This window comes from Saccostrea echinata, unplaced genomic scaffold, assembly GCF_033153115.1.
Source record: "Saccostrea echinata isolate AGI-Se365-2 ecotype Australia unplaced genomic scaffold, CSIRO_AGI_Sech_v1 ptg000029l, whole genome shotgun sequence".
Taxonomy (NCBI): Eukaryota; Metazoa; Mollusca; class Bivalvia; order Ostreida; family Ostreidae; genus Saccostrea; species Saccostrea echinata.
The window spans coordinates 3,226,250-3,249,319 of NW_026889778.1; the positions used below are offsets into that span (position 1 = coordinate 3,226,250).

A 23,070-nucleotide genomic window follows, 5' to 3' on the forward strand; every position below is an offset into this window, starting at 1 on the left:
ATTTTTTAAACTTGCACCGACCCTGTTGTTGATCGATTATTTAAAATAAAATCGGGATCGTTATACTCTAAATTTATTTAACTAAACCAATGAAATGTTTGATCTAATGCATTATTGAGCTCAATATAAATATGCATCTAACTGATCACGAATTTTTAGAGAACCAGTTCATAAAACGACAGTTTCCCACTAGATTGTTGTCATCATTGGTGGGACTTGGAAATTGCACTCAAGTTATGTGAGGATGTAAGAGTTATCGTTCTTTGTTTTTTAACCGATCAGAATATGCTTCTAAACACTTTTTTTTAATGATTTTTTATTCAAAATATATTTAAAGAATGATAATCTATACAGATATATTCTTAAACATTACTAAAATATCATATTTCCTGCTGGGACTTATTATTTTTCTGTGGGACTCATGTGGGACTTATTTTCCCCGTGGGACTTGTTTTAGTATGTCCCGTTTCCCGGGAAAGAAAATCATCATAATGGCGGATCACGTGTATGTTAAAATCAAGATTAGATGCATTGACGCTGCAATATGTCAGAGCAAATTTGTTAAAGCAAAACTTGATGATGATATCAGACGTGTCATATCTGTATTGCTGGAAAAATCTGATAAATCTGACGCTGTTCAAATATCTAGAATTGAAAGCGGGGGCACAGACATTGACCCTTGACACCTGTTGGTGTTCTCAAAGATTTTGGGTAAGTCCTTTGAAACATGAGTAATTTAATACACAGTTTACTGTTCTCTACGGTTCTGAATGTAGTTAAAAAGAAATGAAAAGTCGTTGTATGAATGGGTGTATGCGAAGTTACATTCATTTATAATTTTAATAATAATAATCACATAAGGAGAGTAAAGGATGGATGAACTTTTTTTCCGATGTAAAACGATTTCCGCATGGGTGTGCAAATTAGAGCAGGATTCCAACAACAACAAACCAACCCAGGGTAAAAGTATATTTGATGTACTAATGACAGCTACCAGGAGCTACACACAATATCCTGCACAAAGGTAAATATCTCAATTGAAATACTTTTAGTACCAGTTGGATTTAAATATGAAGGAAAATTCCAAATGGCATATAAATACAAAACTATTTAGAATGAAATTCTTGTTAAGCCTTATAAAAATTAAGTAATATCTTGTAGAAAAGAAAATACTTCCAAGGATAGATTATACAATGATGTAATTTCAATAATGAGAAAGCACAGCTTTGGGTTTACCAACCACCAAGTCGACAGTGTAGGTAACCACGTTGTTTCCACATTAACCCAGACATTTTGGTATCTGGATCCACATCACGAGAAATTTCAGAAAAGAGGTTTGCAACTGCCAAAGCTCTTCAAGGATTTATCTGGGTACCGTGATTTGAAAGTCCAACTTAAAAAAATCCCGCAGGTGTGTGTACCATTAATGTCTGACTTATATACCAGATGAGAATTACAAAAAAACTTAATCTAAAGAAGTATTTTGCCCTTGCATTCATGAATTAAAAAAAAACTGATTGAAATTTACCATATTTAAAATATGCCTACAATCGAAATTAATTTGAGGTAATGTTTTTTGTGTTATTTTCTTCATGTACAACTGATTTTTAAACACATGATATAGGGGTAATACAACAGTAGTCAAATTGTTTATAGAGTATAATTTAATGAATATATTTTTATATTTTTAAGGTTACTTCCATTGACTTGAAAGAAAATGCACAGAATTTGTCATCGCTTCTCACTATTCCATGGATGATGAATCCCCAGTTTAAAGAGTTGTACACTTCCATAGAAGATTTAATTTCAAATCTGAAGAAATATGAGGAATATTTATGTGACTGCAATAAGAAGATGAAGGCAAACCACGAAAGTACAGTGCCCATTAGAGATTTGAAAGACAACTGGATACTCAGAGTCATTGAGTCTGTGGAAAATGTGCCCGTAGAGTATAAAGCTCTGGATTTGTGCCTTAAAGATCTGGCAGAATATCAACCGATTGATCTCATTAGATTTGAACCTAATGATAAGGAGGAAAGAAGAAAATGGATAAAACATTTATCCTTATCAAGTTCTGTTGCATTGTATTCATTCCAATATGGAAACTATCTTGGAAACATGAATGTCTTGTGGAAACTTCCAGAGTCAACTTGCAGAGACACAGTGAAACAAGTTAAGGTTATTGACAAAATAAAAGAAACATACTGAAATTTTCAACTAGAAAGATGCAAAAAGAATTTATAGATCGATATAAATCCTGTACCAGCTTACAGCCAGTAATATTAAGGAATATGTATTCTTATCTCACAGAGTTTGAATATCAGGCCAATTCTGCAAATGCTTTACAGATTGATGAACGCTTCATGAAGTTTCTTTTGGATAGTGAAGATTGTGAATTGATCTTTGATTTGCGAAAAAATAATTGCAGACCTGCAGAAGAGAAATTCAAGCCATTCTGGAAAGAGCTTGGGAAATGTTTTGATGAAAAAGCAGCTGTTCATGAAAGACTTTCAAACGATAGACTTTACTTACCAATTGCGATTTCTGTTGATGATCTCAGAAGTCAAATACTAGATAGATTGCCTGAGGGTTCAGAGGCTCCATCTGTGTCTTGGATAAAACTGAACTTTAGTCCATCAAATGTGTACAACACAACAGCTAAGAATTACACTGGACAATATAATGTAAGATTTGCTGTGCAACAGAGATTGGTTCAAGTGCAGCACCCCGACTCCCATTATTGTGCAGTCCTTTTTTCCATGTTAAAAGAATTTACCTGTCGTATGCGTGATTTTTCAACATTTCAATGCATGGATGATAAGGCCATCATACCTCTGGGAGAACCTGGTCACCCAGTTTCAACTGGGGTACGTGTTCACCATGGTGGACTTTTAGGTGGATGCATGAAAGTTGTAGCACTGGACCACGACTGTCATGTTGGTGGGATAATTCCTTCTGTTTGCTTTGTAAATGACATACCAGAAAATCCGAAGGACTCTTTTTACATGGACTTCTTAATGTTACTGTCAAAGATAACGTTTTTCAAGCTTCCTCACCACTGCGACATTCTACTGAAAATGTGTCATTAATGCGACAGTGCTACTCAGTTGATGAGGTGAACCTGCGAACTCCTGTGCTCATTTGTTGTACTGACGGTGGACCAGACCACAGGACAACATACAAAAGTGTTAAACTTTGTGCTCTTATGGAGTTCATTGCTCTGGACTTGGACATGATAGTGTGTGCACGAACAGCACCTTGTGGGAGTTATGCTAATCCAGTAGAAAGAACAATGAGTCTTCTTAATTTAGCATTACAGAATGTAGCATTGGAGCGAGCTGCTATGTCTCCAGAATGTGAAATGCAAGTCAAGTCTGCAAGCTCACTTAAGAAGCTGAGAAATTTGGGAAGTAAAAACCAGAAACTTAAAGAAGAGTATACACAAGCAGTTGAAGTCTCATTGAACATTTTAAAAGAAAGATTTAAGCGTCTTAGATGGAATGGAGAAAATGTATGTGTGCATGATCAAGCTAGTCAAGAAGAAATGTATGCTTTGGTGGAGATGTTGAAAGTGCTGGATGAGAATATTCACTGTGATGCAAATTTGTCAACCCTACAATCTAAAGCAATTGATGCTTTCCTGGAATCACATTCCAGAAGCCGTCAGTACTCTTTTCAGGTGTGTATTAAAATAAAGAAAGCTTTTTGGTCATATTTATATTGATAAATGGAGATTGAAAGTGCATGCTGCATATACTTTTATACAATGTATTTAATTTATGTTAGTACATACAGTGCAACTTTTATTTGATAGAGCAATTAATTTTTAGATCAAGAAGTGTATGGCAGACAACTGTGGGAATTGTGTTCTCAATCCTCCTAGGCTTCCAGATGATGTCTTTTGTGGACTTCATTTTGTGCCAGATCCTACACAGGATGAGAATGGGCAGTACAAAGATTTTCAAGACCTCTATGGAACGGAAACTAATGATATGAATAGACCAAGTATGACAGGGAAACATGGAGAATCACCAGAAAGAGACAAGAGGTTTAGAGCTTTTTGGTTGGAAGTAAGTACACATACCATGTAACAAATGCCAATGTATTAGTTGATAAATATTATACTTCTACATTGTATATTTAGTGACAATTCCTATGATATTTTGCAGCAAAAGTGAGAGGATTTGTGTTATGTACAGAGTGTGGAAAGAGAAGAGTTATCTATGCAAGCAGAAAATTGAATAGAACAGAGGAGAGGGCAGTTGAACGAGTCCAAGAAGAACTACTCTACATTTGTGGAAATCCTTTGTTTCCAGGGGGTCAGTATCAGGACATCATACTATGCAGACAAAATATCTCCTGCTCTTCACCCATAGAGACACAGTATTACTCAGGTATCTATTAAGTTAACAATTTATAAATTGCTTTATTGATTGTTTGTATAAAAAAAGTGAATCAAGTGAATGTTGTGTTTTTTCTACAGTCTTCATTAGCTGTGTATGTTTTATGTGACAGGGAAGACACAAATATTTGATGCTGTCTGTTTCCACTGTGGTGACGTAACCAACTGCGATGAAGTCCGCAGGCTGCAGGAGGACTTTGCCATAGTACGCAAAAACTAACATAACAAATATCTGTTTCCTTTACCCAAATAAAACAATTACAGATTTTCATTGTTTTTGTGTATTTAAAAAAAACAAAACAACACATTTTTTAAATATTATTTATCTTTTTTTAATTTTTATTTCGTCCCCCCGACCCAACTTTTTAATAAAAATTCCCGTTAAACAGAAAATAAAAAAAACTCTGGCCTAAGGATATATAGGAATCATCTTGAAAAAATCTGCTGCTCAAGAATAGCAAAGCCATGATGTCATATTATTATAGAAGCATCCTCAGGTAGTGTAGATTCAAATACATGTAGGTACAGCTTTGGTTTTATTGTGCCCTAAAAAATTAATGTTTTCAAAAAGTTTTGAAATTGGCTTAAATATGAGTTGAGTATATGAGTGTGATAATTCATGAAACAATATGGCATGAATGAGGACCATTCTGAAAATATGATGTCATTAATTTGGTATATTTCTAAGTTTTAAGCAGAAAAAGCCTCAAAATGACTCATTTCAGGGGTTATTTTCCTTGAGAAAATAGTGTCCACAGCCCTCGCCCACTTCAATATTTGGATATGTTGTGTAAAATTCTTTGAAGAATCACATTTCTCAAAATCTTTGTGGGCAAATGCATGTGGTCTATATCATCTGAAAGAAAGTTTCACTAATTGATGTCTTCTGCAACTTTTTAAGAAAATACGGGAAAATGTACAAGTTTATGATGTCACAATTAGCATTTATAAAAGTCGTATGAGAAATACGAGTTCTTTGATCTTATTGCATGGCATTTCAATGATTCAGAAAGCATGAGTTTTAATTTCTTTCGTCACTTTCATATTTTAGAAAAATGCAGGGCCAGATTTGTACTGAAACTGTACCTTGTTCTTTAGGGTGGGTACGGTGGGGCAACAATGAGAGATCAGAGTTTTACATAGGAATACATAGGACTAAAATTAGTAATATTGATAAGGAAGCATCCTGAGGTAGTGTAAATATAATTTGCCCCTCCCCTCCTTCAAAACTGAACTTCTGCTTCTTCCTAGCCAGTGTGCTCGCTCAGGTGAGCAATGTGGCCCATGGGCCTCTTGTTATAAAATACATAGAGATTAAAAACACAAAATGTCAAGAGAGACCTTTTATTGTTATTGTCGTTATTTTCAGAGAAATCTCTCTGACTGAGGAAATCAACACAAGATTCTGAAACCACAGGAAAAGACAAGTAGGAAATAAATGTCTGCTGTAAATGATGTCTAGATTTGTGTTACAGAAATCTTTCAGAGTGACAGGTGTTACGAGTGGTCGTCACATTTCCCGTGTATCGTTTGACCGGGTCTGTATCACTGATGGTTATAACAATCTCATCTTGGTAACCACAGCAGGTGTTAAACTACATCATCAAACAGATATAAGTAACAATTATGGAGTACACACAGCGAATAGTGGTGGTGATTTAATTTATATAGACAGTGAGTATAACATCAACAAATTGTCTACAGATAACGAAGTAAATACACCATTTATAAAGTATACAGCACCATGGATACCAGAGTGTGTCTACAGCTCCCCCTCCACTGGAGACCTGCTGGTCGGAATGATTAATACTGATACAGGTACAGCCAAGTTAGTGCGGTATAACTCCACAGGAGAAAACATACAGACCATACAGTACTACCACAATACAGGTCAGGAACTGTATAAACAACCTCTCTACATCACAGAGAACCACAATGGAGATGTTATTGTGTCTGACTGGACCCGTTATGCTGTAGTGGTGACGGAGCATGGGGGAAGATTTCGCTTCTCCTACACAGGACCTCCATCTGGATCACGGCTATATCCACGTGGAATCTGTACTGATGCGCTGTCACACATCCTGGTGTGTGATTGGAACACCCACTCAGTGCATATGACTGACAAGGATGGAGAATTCCTGTCACAGATAGAGACACGATATCACGGGATAGACATACCATGTGGCCTTAGTTATGATGACAACACTAACCTTCTCTGGATTGGGTCAGGGATCAAAAGCATAGTGAACATTTACAAACTTATTAATGAAGGGGATGATCTGACTGGTGAGTTAAGTAATAATAAGGATTGTAATACAAAGTAATAATTAGACATGTTAGATAAACATTGAGGGGGTCTTTTTATATCATAGGCTTTGTTGTTGGTGTATGTTTACTTTAGATTTAGATATTATAAATAAAAATTGAGTAATGTATGATAAATATAAATTAACCAATAATCAGTTACAGACTTGAATGTTTAATTAATTTAATTATATGTAATTTAAGTTGTTATCGTCCTTAAATGAAGCTAAGATTAATGTGAACTACATTTGTTATATTTTTAAAAATTGTTCAAATAAATCTTTACTTAAATAATGTTACATTTCGAATGTTTTACTGAGCGATATTTAGAAGAATTTTATGTTTGACCAGTCAGTGAAATATTAAAGCTTTCACCATGTTCACACACAGGAAAACTCTAACAAATATTGTTTGCGAAAATGTCATCAATGTAGTGAATTTGATTTGAAATTTATTGTGTTGGTCAAATTTATCAAAGCCATTATACTTTTAACTACTTGACAATAAATAAGCTATCTGGCACCTAAATATTTTATGATCAGTATATAAGCAAAACATATCAAATCAGATACATCATTGATACTCTATAAAGTAACATAAGACAGTTTGTATTGTTCTAGTAGGCCTTTTATGATTAGTATATAAGTAAAACAGATTGAACCTGGAAATTTAGTACTCGAGAAACATAAGACAATTTGTATTGTTCCAGTGCTCCTTTGAGCTTGATTACTGTTCATTATCTTTAAATCTAATTCATAAGGTTCTAGGACAAACACCACCTGCCAAATTCACTCACACATTTACAAAAAGTTAATTATAGCATGTGTGATGGACTTGTAAAATATGTATATAGATAGATTTCTAAATAAAAATCAGATTTAATCAGGTATTACTGAAGAAATAGCTTTAATTGATCAACTGTTACAATGCAAATTACTTGCGATGTAGTCGCCCGCGTTGCGCAGTGGTTAGAGTGTCTGCTCTAGAGTCGTGGAGTAAGGAGTTGATCCTTAAATCGCAGGTTAGAATCCCACTGCGGGACCTGTAGAACGGTCCTTTGGATGAGACCGTATAAACCGAGGTCCCGTGTCGCAGTAGGTGCTGGCACAAAAAAGATCCCTCACTGCTCAATGGCCCTGAGAGCTAAGCATAGGTCAAATAAGGGTAAAGATAACACCGACTGACCGTAAAGATAACACAGACTGACAGTAAAGATAACACAGACTGACGGTAAAGATAACACAGATTGACAGTAAAGATAACACAGACTGACGGTAAAGATAACACAGACTGATGGTAAAGATAACACAGATTGACAGTAAAGATAACACAGACTGATGGGAAAGATAACACAGACTGACGGTAAAGATAACACAGACTGACGGTAAGATAACAGAATGACAGTAAAGATAACACAGACTGACGGTAGAGATAACACAGACTGATGGGAAAGATAACACAGACTGACGGTAAAGATAACACAGACTGATGGTAAAGATAACACAGATTGACAGTAAAGATAACACAGATTGACAGTAAAGATAACACAGACTGATGGTAAAGATAACACAGACTGATGGTAAAGATAACACAGATTGACAGTAAAGATAACACAGACTGATGGTAAAGATAACACAGATTGATGGTAAAGATAACACAGATTGACAGTAAAGATAACACCGACTGATGGTAAAGATAACACAGATTGATGGTAAAGATAACACAGATTGACAGTAAAGATAACACCGACTGACGGTAAAGATAACACAGACTGATGGTAAAGATAACACAGACTGAGGGTAAAGATAACACAGACAGATGGTATAGATTACACTGATTGCTATGAAGAGAAGAGTGGCAGGCCTCAAAGTGGCCTCTATAATTTAGGCGCCAACTGTTGGTTCCTAACTAAAAAAAACACCAGTGCATTTCTTTAGATGCCAGGCCAATTTATTTTAGGAGCCAACTCTATAAACTGTTTTAAAAATTATGAATATAAGCAATAACACAATGTTTCCATGTACTGATAAAATGTGTTTTAAAAAAGATAAAAATACTCTAAATGGACAAAGCTTTATTGCATTACTTCATAGCATACTTTAAAATTCAAAACCTTTTCTTGGAACACCACTGATTCATCATGTTCATAGCTTAAGAAAACAAATTTAGAGAAAAGCTATTTAAAGAAAAGCTAATCGATAGCTATTTAAACTGATGAGCATTAAGTTTTAGCATTTGGGGGAGGGGTGTATTATGAATTATGATAAGAATGTGATTTTTTTTAGGTGCAAGCAATGATGATTTAGATAAGGTTAATATGGATGAGCTAAAGAAGTTTTTGAGGAAGGAGAAGACGAACATTTTCCATGCCAGAGGAATACTTGTTGGATGTGCTGAGGCTGGAAAAACAACACTGTTGGAGAGATTAAAAGGGCGACATCAGAATATCAGTGAAGTTACAAAGTCAACCAGGGGTCTGGAAGTCCATCAACATCTCTTCGTTGTTAAAGACAGAATTCTGGAAGGTTAAAATTTATTTCTGATTCATACACATTGGACAAATATACAAAATTTCAAGAAGTTAGCCTTGCAAAAAAAAAAAAATTCTAGAGTTAGATAGGAGCATAAGTTTACATAATTTAATTTTGTTTGTATTCTAGCTTCTGATTGGTTAATATCCAAAAAGGAACACAAATTATTTCTGTATAACCTGGTTTGGTACGGGGACACCCCCCCCCCCCCCCCGACAACTAGCTGAATCATCTGTATCCATACAATCCTCTCACTTCCAGTCCTCGGGATTCATGGAAAATTCCAGATTCAATAAATGTACCTTTAACTTCAAACAATAATTCGATCTTACCACATGTAAACAAACAACAAGGCTACTAGGCCTATGTATCAGTTTTTTACCTCCCCTCGCTTCCCATCACTTCTGATACTACGGTTGTATTATTGAGCGGCAAATTTGAACAAATAAAAAGCAACAAAATTTTACACCCGTAGTTATTTAATGATTTTGAAATTAAGTTATAAGGAATGACTCTAATCTTGGCCAAATTATTCGAGTATAACCTTGTTTGGGTCAGTTTACGCTGTTTTATAATCCGCTTCGCGGATTATAAAGCGTAAACTGACCCAAACCAGGTTATACTCGAATAATTTGCCAAGATTAGAGTCATTCCTAAAATAATGCATGTATACAGGATATGTATATATTTTTCTAAAATAAAAAGGCTATGAATGTCATATTGATTTTGTGGATTTAATTTTGACTAATTAATTGTAGTGGGTATTCCTGGCAATAATGGAAAACACAGTTGATCAAGTTTATGGTTTTAATTTTGTGCATGATTAGATGACAATGGATAAATTAGTAAATGGTCATGTCCTGCAGTGTTTAAATTGCCTCATAAAAATATGTACATAAAGTATATTACTTATCTATTATTCTTATCATAAGAATATAACAAAGTATATGTCTTGCCTTTTACAACTAACATATCATGTTTTGATATCACTCAGTATGATAACAATACATAAAGAAAATACTTATGATGGGGAGTTAACTCTTAAAGCATAATTCTTTTTTTACAGTATAGTGAAGAGTTACCTTTTTTTATGCATTTTAATATATCCAAATAGTCATACTAATTGGTTTATGGAATTGAACTCTCTCCAGATTCAATAATTTACATCTTTTATATACGAAGTAATGTTATGGCTTCCCGAAGCTTTAAATGCGTTCAAAACATAACTCTGCATTGCAAGGTTGATTTTTACTTTTATTTGTAAGTTATGTACTTAAGTACAGGCTATTTTTATAGAGAGTTCTCTATGCTGTATATAAACGTATTTGTTACGATATCACATGATCTCGTTGATCACGTGATGGTCATTTCTATTTTTTTGAGGTGTTTCACACAAATCGCTTCAGCGCAACTGATTAATACAATAACTATTAACTTTTTGTCACATAAATAAACTCGTCGCATCCTTGTGAACCCAAAATGTGCATGGGAAAAGTTATACTATTACTCTGGTACAAAATATTTCACAATAAATTCAACTTACCGACAAATTTGAGGATATTTTCCACTCAATATCGTCATCTGTATTAAAACAAAGCCAACACACATTTTTCCCAAGCAAGATTCAGTTAGAGCAGAAACTCCTCTTACACATTTCCACAAAAGATCTCAAATAAATCCTCATTAATCACCTGTGCCATGCTCTTTATACACATATTATAAATTCTACTTCTATCCAAGGGTATAAAAAAGGGTAAATGTCAAACGTATATTTTCGTATATAATTATTTTGAAAATGCTGACTTTTAAACAAGAGTAATAAAGCAAAGTTATCTAAAATATTTAGATATATAAGATTTTTAGAAGAAAAAAAAATTAAAACACGTTTATTTTACACTACCTTTCTGACACTTTATATGTAGATTGAAATAAGGTGTAAAGTTTATGACACTCTCCCCAACATAACAGCTCAAGTTTGCAGTGACTTGACGTCATTTTCAATTATGACGTCATACATTTGTAGTTCAGAGAAGTGAAGGCACAGAGTACACTGCGATATTCTCTGGGAAGCCTTAACGTACCTGTGTATGGTGTTAACTGAGTAAAATGAATAAAATATCCAGGATTTGTTCTTTACAAATACCTTTTCATTACCAGCAGATATTGAAAATATATTGATTACTGATAATTTCACTTCAAAATAGTTCTTGATAGATATGAGAAAACTTCATTAGATTTATCTGTATCTGAATATGCAGACAAATAAATTAACATAATTATTAATATTTTACTGTAAAGCATTCTGTTTTCCCTCTCTTTCATTTATCTTCGTGGAAATCATACCATAGAAGCCTAGAAAGGTGAAAACTGAAATTTCAGGAATGTCAAAGGGCTTGGAAATTAAATTAAAGTCAGCAGCAAAAAAAAAAAAAAAAAAAAATACTGTCTTCTGTACATGAAATGTAGATCTTGACTCAATCTGAATAAAACTCAGTACCCAACAAAGACAAAAAGTACAACCAATGGGATCTAACCATTTTAAAATCTGACCAATAGATGGGTGTGTTATCTTGTAATAGTGTATGTGAAGTGTGTGGATCCAAAGGGGTGTAAAGCCATGATTAAATACCTTTGTTAGTGCAGAATAAAAAAAATAAAACTTTTAATGAATAACATCACTTATACAGTTATAACATATTTCATATTTGTTTACGGGGTTGGTTTATTTAATTTATATTTAAAATACATTTTATTTCATTTAAAATCATTTTAACTTTTTTTAGCTCACCTGAACTCAAATGGTTTTTCTGATCACCTGTTGTCCATCGTCCACCTGTCTGCCAGTCTGTAAACTCCTTCTCAAGAACCACTGGGCCACTTTTAACCAAAGTCAGTACAAAGTATTCCTATGTAAAAGGAATTCTTAATTCTTAAGATAAGGTCCAAGCCCCCTTCCAATGGGAGATCAGCAAGAAAAGGCAAAAATAGATGGGATCATTAAAATCTTTTTTTCAAGAACCACTAGGCCTGAAAAGCTTATGCTTATATGGAAGCTTCCTGAGGTAGTGCAGATTTTTAATATTCAAATTAAGGCCTCCAGGGTGTAAACTAATTAGATCAGGGTCCCCGTGGTAGAGTTGTGCCATAATAGGGAATCAAGGATTTATATTGAAATATTGAGGAAAAATCCCCTTCTCAAGAACTACTGGACCAGAAAAGATGAAACTTAGGGTGAAAGCTTACTGAAATAGTGTTAATTGTAAATTCGCAGCTAGGTTAAGGACCACAGGCACTTGTTTTGTAATCCGGAAATTTGTATCCCACCTAAAGTCTTAAAATGTATCGAGGTAATTAATGAGTGGTTTACAATAAAGAGGCTCGACCAGAGACGTCTGAAAGGATTTATTTGACAAGAAAAAAGTCTTTCGAAGCAAACGATATAATTTCAAAGTAGGTTAGTGATTGATATATGAACAAAATACGAGCTTGAAGCGGGGGTGCCTGAAATTGAGTTAGGTACCTTGTGGTAAAAATAAGTATGGGTGCCCCGTATACATAACAAGTGCCTGCGTTAAGGACTCCCTAATTTACCTTAGCATATGCAGAGGTTCTGGAAAGTTATTATGACGTCACGTTAAAACCATACAAAAGAATCTCGATGAATAAATGCTATATGTTCTTTCTGAAATACACTCAAATACTTTCGTTTTTCATAAATATTGTAAGCATAAATGGATGTGCAACTTATATCGCCATAATGGCACTTAGCGAATGAAGAATGAAAGCCAGCTTGATCTCGCTGTACTTACTGAGATGACGTCATTTCTTAGTTTGACACGCAGTTTCTATGTACATGAAGCGTGGATCAAGCTATTATCGTTGTTTGTAAAAATAAAAATAAATACGAAACAAGCATAATCGGACCAAAAAGGAGACATATTCTGAAATATATTAATCCACATTTTATTGTCAAACTAAATTGATAATGTGTAGACTTTATATATAGTCGTTGGGAGCACATTTGTACAGTAACGTGGTAGGATGATAGGTCGACCCCCTCAAAAATATCCAAAGTTCAACGATATTCGCTTCACTATAAACTTTGAATTTTTAACGCATGTAGCTACATGTATTATTCCTACTATTTTGAAAAGTGCTGGGAGCTTGTTGTGCATTGTTTATTTATTCCGTAATGTAATATTATTCCAATGCTGATTACATCTGTGTCTGGAGTTCATAGAAAGATGGCTAAATTTTTCACAATTCCTGAACATCAGAAAGTTGCTCCAAGCACTTTTCATGTTAAGAAATTTGCCTCAAAGAAAATTGAATAAATTTAATAGCGGAAAGATACCCGTATATCATTGAACTTTTACGATCTTTGTAGAAGTACATATTTGTTCTAATTTTAAACCTGTCACGTGACAAACAGCTGATGTAAGCGATGTCGCTTTGGCCGAACTCAGCAGAGACCCGATATATACAAGTGCAAACACCGCAATTCACATTTATCTGTTAAAAAATTATTAAGATTGTATTCATTTTCTCTGAATAATTTAAGGCATTTATTTCATTGGCGTCTTTAACCAAGCTGCAAATTGTTCTAATTATTGTTCCAAAGGGGGGGGGGGAGTCACCATAGGGATTATTTATAACTCCTCTTTTCAAAAAAAGCAAAGACATGATGAATCACATTAATGTGGATCGAAGCATCCTCTGGTAGGGTAGATTCATTTTTGTTCAAGTCACATTCCATGTGTACAGAGTGGGGCCACATAAAGTGATCAAAATTTTACAGAGGAATACATGAATATTGGGGAAAAATCTAGCAGAACAACAGGGCCATAGTAACTCAGGTGACCATTGTGGCCCATTGACCTCTTGTATAACAAAGTCGGGAATCAAAAACGTGTAATGAGGGAATATCATTATTTTTTTTCTTCTCAAGAAAAACAAAGCCATAATTGGTCATTATATACAAGCATGCTCAGGAGTGCAGATTCAAATTTGTTCAAATCATGTCCACCTCGTGTAGGGTAGGTTTTTTAAAATTTATATTTGATGAAATGATTCTGTAATTTAAAACCAACTATTATTCACAACTTTACATTTTTAATTCGCGATTCTTTAGTTTGGAATCCACCCAGGACTACTAATTTTCACGATCGAGGCAACATTCTACATAAATACATAGGTGAATAAAGGGTTAGCAACAAGAAATATTCGCTAGTAAAAGAAAGTTGTGAAACTTGCGGATATTTCTCACTGTTGGTTTGTAGTATGATGTGTTTTAAAACAGGAAATCAAAATTTCTATTTTATTTAACAGTGGCTGATGATGACTCGTCATTGAAGACAATTTGTGTAGTGTAAATTCATTTTTTCATTCCTTAGATTTGGTGAAATGATATTATTGTTTTAAAACAGGAAATAATTTTTTTTTATTTAACAGTGGCTAATGGGGACTCGCCGTTGAAGACATTTATTCGGATACATTCTGCAGATTTGAAGCCAGATCCAAGAAGTGCTATGGACAGCTCTGACTTAATTAAAAATACAGACAATTTGGAACAGAAGAATATCAGTAAAGATACTGAAGTAATTCATAGCCTGGAAGAAAAGGAAGAAGATAATGTAGAGTTGTCTAGCCCACCAACTAAACGCAAAAAAGAAGAGAATACAGTAGAAACAATGGCCAGTGTTCTCTCTTCAGAAAAACAAGCAATGGTGAAAGATGAAATTTTTCAGAAAATCTTATCTGAAAAAGAGAAGTTACCAACAGTAAGCATGCTGGATTTTGCTGGGCAGTTAGCATATTATGCTTGCCATCAAATTTACGTAACACCAAAGGCCTTCTTCATCCTTGTGTTGGACATGACTAAGAAGTTTGAAGATGTTGTCAGTAAAGAGAAAGATAATCAAGAAGGATCAATCTTCTCTGTGTGGACGTATAAAGGTTAGATTTTGTTTGAAAATCTTAAATACTCATAGACTTCCATCAGGTAAATTGTTTGTAAGATTAAGAATAAATGACCACATATATCTTCCAGAAGTGTGAAATTTATGTTCCGTAGGACAAGATTCAAACTCATGGGTTAAGGTAATTAAGTTATATCTTGAAAATATAAATTTGAGTTAAACAGATCGAAGAATCTACCTTATATGGCACTTGTTATATTGGCACACCATTTAGTTTACCATAAATAGTTGTCCAATCCTATAAATGAATAGCAAAGCGTGATGGTCTACTACATATTTTTTTTCATTTTACAAAAACACACGGTTCTGGTCAATTTACGAGTAAATGTTCATTGAAATGCGGGGAAGACAACGGAAACTCATTTTCATTTTTTTTTAAATACAAAGATTATGTACTAAATAAAAATGTTCCATGCTCATATTAAGAAACGGAGTACTGTTGTTTATCTGAGACTTTAAATAATATATCAAAATCAAGTCACCATGTGGACAATAGAGAAAACTAAACGTCTGTCTTTATAAACTGTTTGTAAATGTGAGCTTGGAAATAATATATTAAATCTGTGAAATGCTTTAAAAATGTAATGTTAACTTTCTTCCCAGAACAAGTACAAAATTTGGCATAATGTATTCTTGTATCAACCCATAATGCAATTCAACTCATTTAGCCGATTGGTCAGTGTTTAAGAACCCTCTATACACTGCACACCAAAGAGTTCTTATTCTGTGGTTTTTTTATGTAGTTAGAGTAATCTGCCCCTAGATCTAAAATAAAATAAATTGAAATTTACAGTTTATCAATCAATTTCTAATCAATTCAAGCATTCTTGACAATTTGATAGGCAATGAATTGAAAACCTAATCTGCATGCTTTTTCCCCACTTAAGTAAACAATAGTGATTTCTGTTCATTAAAACTTTGTTGACATTGAACATTTTTCCTGGGGGTAAAGCCAGGCACCCTATTTTGAAAATGATATAATGTTAAATTGAAATGAAAAAGATTGCACTTCTTAAATAATAACAGCATTTGGCATACAAATAGACCACTATGTATTTTTACATTGGTTTTGTATGTGTGTAAAAAAGTTTGAATAAATATATTTTGTATTGACAGTAATCAAAACATTCCAGAATGAGTAATTATAATAATCAGTCCTCATATAACTCAGAGTAATTCAAGTAATCAGTCCTCATATAACTTAGAATAATTCGAATATTAATCAGTCCTCATTTAACTTAGAGTAATTCAAATACTCAGTCCTCATTTAACTTAGAGTAATTCAAATAATCAGTCCCCATATAACTTAGAGTAATTCGAATAATCAGTCCTCATTTAACTTAGAGAAATTCAAATAATCAGTCCTCATATAACTTAGAGTAATTCAAATAATCAGTCCTCATTTAGCTTAGAGTAATTCAAATAATCAGTCCTCATATAACTTAGAGTAATTCAAATACTCAGTCCTCATTTAGCTTAGAGTAATTCAAATACTCAGTCCTCATATAACCTATGTTATTATATATAATGAATACAAAATGCCAATATACAATGTACTAACATATTGTGTCATTTAAGTTTGAGGACAACGTTCCTCTTTTATAAGTACACAACATTAGAGATACAGTTGTATCATAGACTTTGGTTTAACTTCCTTTGAATCCCTAACAAGAAAACTGTGTGCATGACTATTTGCCTTCTTTCAATCCGTTTAAATATTTATTGCACATAAATGTAACACATACTCTCCTTAACTGAAACAGGTGATAAATAAGATTAAGAAATCTGAAGTTAACAGAGAATTGTTCATTAGCCATTTAAGTCAATTTAATATTCAGTAGAATCTGAATATCCAAATATAGAAAGACTCCTTGCATTCGTATGTTTTATTTCAAGTTCACTGTGACATATGAATGAAAATAAACATTGTTAACTTAATTGTTGGAGCCATCAATATGCAGAGTTCGAAATTAAAAACAATGGAAAAGTTTGTCTCTTTTGTAAAAAAAATTTAATATCAATACAAAATTGATCATGAGGTCTGCCAAAAAGCAACATAGATTGTTGGAAGATCTTGTCTCCAATGCATGCATTATAGTACTTGTATATCATTTAAAATCATCATAAGTAAACATAAATAGAAGAGACATCAAACGCTACTTTCTCCTCATACGTTTATTGTATAATCTTTTTAATAAATTGATACACACGTCTCAACATATATTATTCTAGTTTTCAATGAAGGATGTTGACATAAAATTTTACTTAAATTCGAATGTATGATATTCTAAAATGCTACATTTTCTCTGTTTTATTCCAAGTTTACAAGAACATAGTACCACGTTTTTGTGTGTGGGGGGAGGGGGAGGGGGCATATTACTTGTCTAGACAGTGACCTTTAATAAAATTAACAAAAGTACTGGTCAGAGATGAGAAGAGTTTAGGCAGTGGTAATGTGTTTCTCTGTCCGTCTACCTATCTGTCTCTGTAAACGCTACTCCTCCTACAGCCTTAGTCTTATTTCAGTAATACTGTTACTTAAGTTCACTACAGTATATTACTAGGATATGTAGTTCTGTATCGATGTTTGTTTTTACAAACGGTGTTTCCATGAATATTAAAGTAAAAGTTCTGTGAAATTCTTTCAAAACGTTACTCCTTCTACAGTTTTGGTCCAATTTGAATAAGATTCAATAGACAAGTGCATTATATACTAAGATAGATAATTTTCTGTATTGATTTTTGATTTGACAAATGATGCTGCCATGGTCATTAAAGAAAAGAAATTTCTTTCAAATTCCTTCAAAACGCTACTACTAGTTCATTTTTGGTCGAATTTTAGTAAGACTTGGTAAAGAAGTACACTATACTAGCATACACCGAGTACATACCAGTAGAGCTTCAGTCTTATCAGAGAACACACTAGTTCCTATTTAAAGTGATGTCTTCTTTTTCTTGTAGAGTACCTTAAGTTTTGGATTACTTCAATCAAGATATTTGGAGGCCCTAAGGCATCATTGTTTGTAGTTGTCACACACACAGAAACAAAATCTACAGAAGTAAGCATTTAGGCTATCATGTTGTAATTTGAATGTGATTTGAAAGCATTTGTAAATAAAGGTTTTCTTTTCAATTTTAGTTTGTACATTTCCAGCCCTATTTTAAGCAAATTTCAAGGCAAGGCATGCTTGTTTATATGAAGAGAGTTTTTTCCTGATCAAAAGTTGCATGGCATTCGTGTGTCAGTCAACATGTCAGTGAACAATGCATTCAGAAATGTACTCTAACAGACATCCTTATGATCTGGAATCCAGATTTTAAACATTTTAAAAGCTTTTAAATTACAGCACAGTACGCTGTAGCACTCCGGTATTTATTTATGCTTCTATTTTTTTTATCCCCTTCAGGAAATAGAGAATTATCTTGAGGAGTTTTGGAAAGCTGTACCAAACGACGACAGAGATTGGTTAAGTGAGTCTCTGAATGACCGTGAATATGCAGTGGGTCTAGTGGAACTAAATAACGAAACAAAGGAATTGCTGGAATCAATGAAAAAGTCAATAGTTGAACTATTCAAAGATGACGTCAATACAAAAATTGAATTGCCTTCTTCTTGGGCTTTAATGGAACAGTTATTGTATGAAGGAGCCTGGAAGGTTTTGTCCCTGAGTGAAATCTGGAAGCTCAACTCATCCCTACCTGACGAATACCAAATTAAAAGTGAGGAGGAAATGTCTAAGTTTTTAAAGTGCTTCCATGATAATGGACTTCTCTTGTATTTTGAAGAAGAGAAATTGGGGCAACATGTCATACTAGACATTCAGTGGTTTGCTAATGCTTTCAGCAAGATCATTGCTGATGTAAACCATATCAATAAAGACTGCAAAAGGAGATTGATCAAAGAATGGAAATCCTTCAACAAAACAGGGGAACTTAAGGACAAAGTGGTAGATGCGCTGTGGAAATATGAAGATTCATACTTAAAACACAGAAGTGAAATCATGTCTTACATGGAAAAGCTTCAAATGCTTGTATCTCTGGAGATTGGATCAGAAGGTTGCATGTCATGGTATGTCCCTTGTATGAATAAAAAACAATTCAAAGCTAACTTTTGTGAGGAAAAGTGGGAATGTTCATCCATTTTATGCTATCGATTCACTTCTTTTGCCATGTTTATTTTCTACAGACTGGTAGCATACTGCATGAGTTTTCTTAGGTGGAATGTTGCAATAGACGATGATAATGAAGGAGATCTATGTCTTTATCAAACCGCAGCAGTGTTTGATCACAAGGAGCATACCGTTGTTGTTGGCATATGTAATGATGATATTCAGTTACAAGTGTTACGACTCAGCCGGTTAGCTGTAGACAAAGACGTATCAAATGAAATTGGAGACTCAATTGAAACTGCCCTAGAAAAATTGACGAAAACATTTCTATGGGAAAAAATATTCCATAAAGGATTCAAATGTCAAAACATTATTTGTAATGAGAAAGATCTATCTTTCACTCTTGCAAGTGAGCTCTCCAAAATCAAGGCTGAAGAAACGCAATGCAAGTGTCAGCTTCAGGAGAAACATGTGCTAAATGTACAAAGAACTCTGAGTTTCTGGGTAAAGGTTATTCTTTTCTATCATTATACCCCCATCCTTAAAACTACTTACTAGGAATTTATTTTTCATCTTTTTTTTTTTTTTTTTTTTTTTTTTTTTTTTTTTTTTTTTTTAGCAAATTCATGTAAGAGCCTTATGGCTTTGCTGTAGAGAAAGTCACTTGGCAAAAAAATTGCTTATGATGTGGGTTACGTCACATTACTGACTCATAGTTATTTGTGTATGTTCAATGTCAGTGAAAAAAAGGGTAACAGTTGCCTGCGTGGCGGAGTGGTTAGAGCGTCTGCTCTAGAGTCGCTGATTAAGGAGCTGATCCTTATGTCGGGGGTTCGAATCCACTGAAGGACGAGGTGACTGGTCCTTGGGATGAGACATATAAACCGAGGTCATGTGTCCTCTCTCACTCCTCAATGGCCCTGAGTGCCGAGGATAGGTATAAATTTGCAGCCCTCCACTGGCAAGTGATAGCGTCTTCATAAGAGTGAAAAATTCACGAGAAGGACGTTAAACAACAAACAAACAAAAAACACGGCCCCTTTGAAAAAACATTTATCTCAGTAGTGTCAAGTTTATGTTTCTTATATATATATTTTTTCTGAATACAGATAATATTCTCCTCTTTGTTGAAAAGAAAAGGGCTTAGATCGTTAATTATGTACAATCTAATAAATCCTGTTAACAATACAAAATATGAACAAGGGAAACACATGGACCCTTAGAAACGCAAAAGGTGGGAATACATGTAGGTGGTTTACTCTCGACCAAAATTATTTTTTTGTCTTATTATTCCTTTAAGCTTAAACATATTATCGAATAACTTTTAATTTAGTATTACAATGTATTTTTTAAAACTATTTCATACTCAATCTGACTTTCGAGATTGAATACTGTTCGTTATTTCATATTTCATTTCAGAGAAAAGCAAATATTTCTAGCACTGGACAAAAACTGCTAGACCGATCTAGGTTTGCAAAACTTGGAATGGCAACAAATGATGTGTTAAATCAGGCATGCAGAGACGTGCTAGAGTGGGAAAAGCAACCTTCCCTTCTTTATAACAAAGTGAAGACATCATCAATTTATAAAACATTACGATCAGATCAAGAAGATCTTTTGAAGACGGCTTATAGTGTTGGATATAAGAATTTTGATATTTCATTAATCTACATGTTGATCAGAAATGTTTGTTCAAAGATTCCTAAACCTACAAAAGGAAAATGGGGAGGGAACAGTATGCCTGCAGCAGGAGAGATAAGGGTGGGAGATGATGTGGAGCGAATCAGGTTAATCCGAAACAATTTGACTGCACATGTGAGCTCAGCATCTACTCCTCAGACAGAATTCGATGACACCTGGGCAACCATGTCAGATATCTGCCAGAGATTGGAAACCTTCACTGGAAAGAAGTACTTGGATGATCTTAATTGCATTCAAAATCTGACCTTAAAAGAGGAAGATGAAGATGCTATTATAGAAAAGGTTAAAATAGAAAGTCAGTATGAAATGGTGAAGACAGTGGTGTCAGATGTGCAAGAAGTTAAAGCAGCAGTATTGAGGCTTGAAAGCAAGCATGCTACAAATTAAGAGTCTTTCTCACAGACCATTCATAAGAGCATTGAATATTCACCTTTATACATAATGAAAAACAATATTCAAGTCGAATTCAATTCACAATGATTTTATTTGTAGGATATGATTTTGTCAAGATATAGAACATTATGTTGTTTCATATCTTGGGAACCTGACTGTTTAGAATAAGTTTTCGTTTTTTTTATGATTTGAGAATTTTATCTCTTGACCTTGAATATTAACAAATGTATATTATAAACATATTTAATGAACAAAAAAAAAAAAACGTTGCAATAAGACAGGAGTATTTGATTTGTTAATTTTTAAGAAACTGAATATGACCGTTTTTTAATGATATTGTAGAAAAAAAAAATTATAACCATAACGGGATCTAATTTTTATTAAGGATACTCGGGAGAGTCAAAATTTCATTGAAGAAAGTATTAACAATGGAAAATTTTCAGCATACTTCTTTTTTGGAACGCCCGAACAAATTTTGTTACTACTTTCAGTGTTCAACATCATCTATTTGCAAAGGGAAACAAAATTCTCAAGAGAGCATGCAACTTTTAAACAAAATATTATAGACAGAGACAGACAAATTACTCTGTTGTTAGTGGTAGTCCTACTAAGTAAGAAGGAGGTCCTACTAAAACTTGGGTGATAACCGGGTATAAATTTGTCATTTACAAGTACTGGTGATTTGTGATACCAGGAGGGAGAAACTAAAGGCCGTGGTGATTTGGCACTACGTGAGGTATATAAATTTGGAATCCATGATGTATGAATGTGGTACTGGTGTAGGGAGGGGGTACCCTATAGGCTGGGGGTAGCTAGGTATTGAAATAACATTACTATTTTGGGTTCTACATGGACCGTTGAACGTGACTGTCCCGACACAGTTAAATTCTATAGCGCCAAAGTTAAAAAATCAGCGCCATAGTTCCGCCACAGCTAAAGGTACAGACCCTGAAACGTGCTACTACCCCAAACGCTCGCTGCACGAACGGTACACACTCGCGCTACACGGTTTACACGAAACGCTTCACGGTTTACACGAAACGCTTTGCACGAAAGGCTGCACGGTTTACACGAAAGCCTACACGAAACGCTTTGCACACGTTTCTCACACGCCTTGTACACGATTCTTGCACGCTTTGGCCTCAATCTGGATTTTCTATTCGGAATCTCTTGGACTTTATTTAAATTATTACGGATTAATCAAAGATTAGTTAAGAATTGCAATCATTCTGATTAAGTTAAGATTAAACCTCGCTACACCAGTACTATATTAACAGATACAATACTCAATGTTCAGTTGTAATTAATTAATAGTTGTCATTGAGTATGTGACCCGTCCGGTGAAGTGCCTATTATCGTCCATGTACAAACCTTTTTCATTAGACTCTAAATTACGCACTGAAAAAAAAAATAAATTTGTAATTCATAATTTTTTACAGCATTCAATAATTATACAATTATAGTTTGATATCAAAAGGTCGTTTTTATTACTGACAACTAAACTCAGTTATTGATTTAAAAAAAAATTATATTTCTGTAAACGTATTGATTTTCTTTTCCTTTCTTTTTTTAATTATTGATTTATTCATTTTTTAATTTAGTAAATAAATTATTTCATTTGATTAAATTAGGTTCTGTTAATAATTTGCAAA

At 33.9% G+C, this 23,070-nt stretch overlaps 1 protein-coding gene across 1 annotated transcript in view; it reads left to right on the forward strand.

Moving 5' to 3' along the window:
- Positions 1-3,088: 3,088 nt before the first annotated feature.
- Positions 3,089-23,070, forward strand: part of LOC133194347 (uncharacterized) — a 67,568-nt gene continuing 47,586 nt past the window's right edge. Inside the window, exons 1-7 of the mRNA XM_061330326.1 lie at positions 3,089-3,679; positions 3,831-4,074; positions 4,170-4,394; positions 4,516-4,607; positions 5,878-6,688; positions 8,992-9,231; positions 14,689-15,192. Of these exons, the coding sequence (XP_061186310.1) occupies positions 3,089-3,679; positions 3,831-4,074; positions 4,170-4,394; positions 4,516-4,607; positions 5,878-6,688; positions 8,992-9,231; positions 14,689-15,192 (2,707 nt within the window). The remainder of the gene's footprint in view (positions 3,680-3,830; positions 4,075-4,169; positions 4,395-4,515; positions 4,608-5,877; positions 6,689-8,991; positions 9,232-14,688; positions 15,193-23,070) is intronic.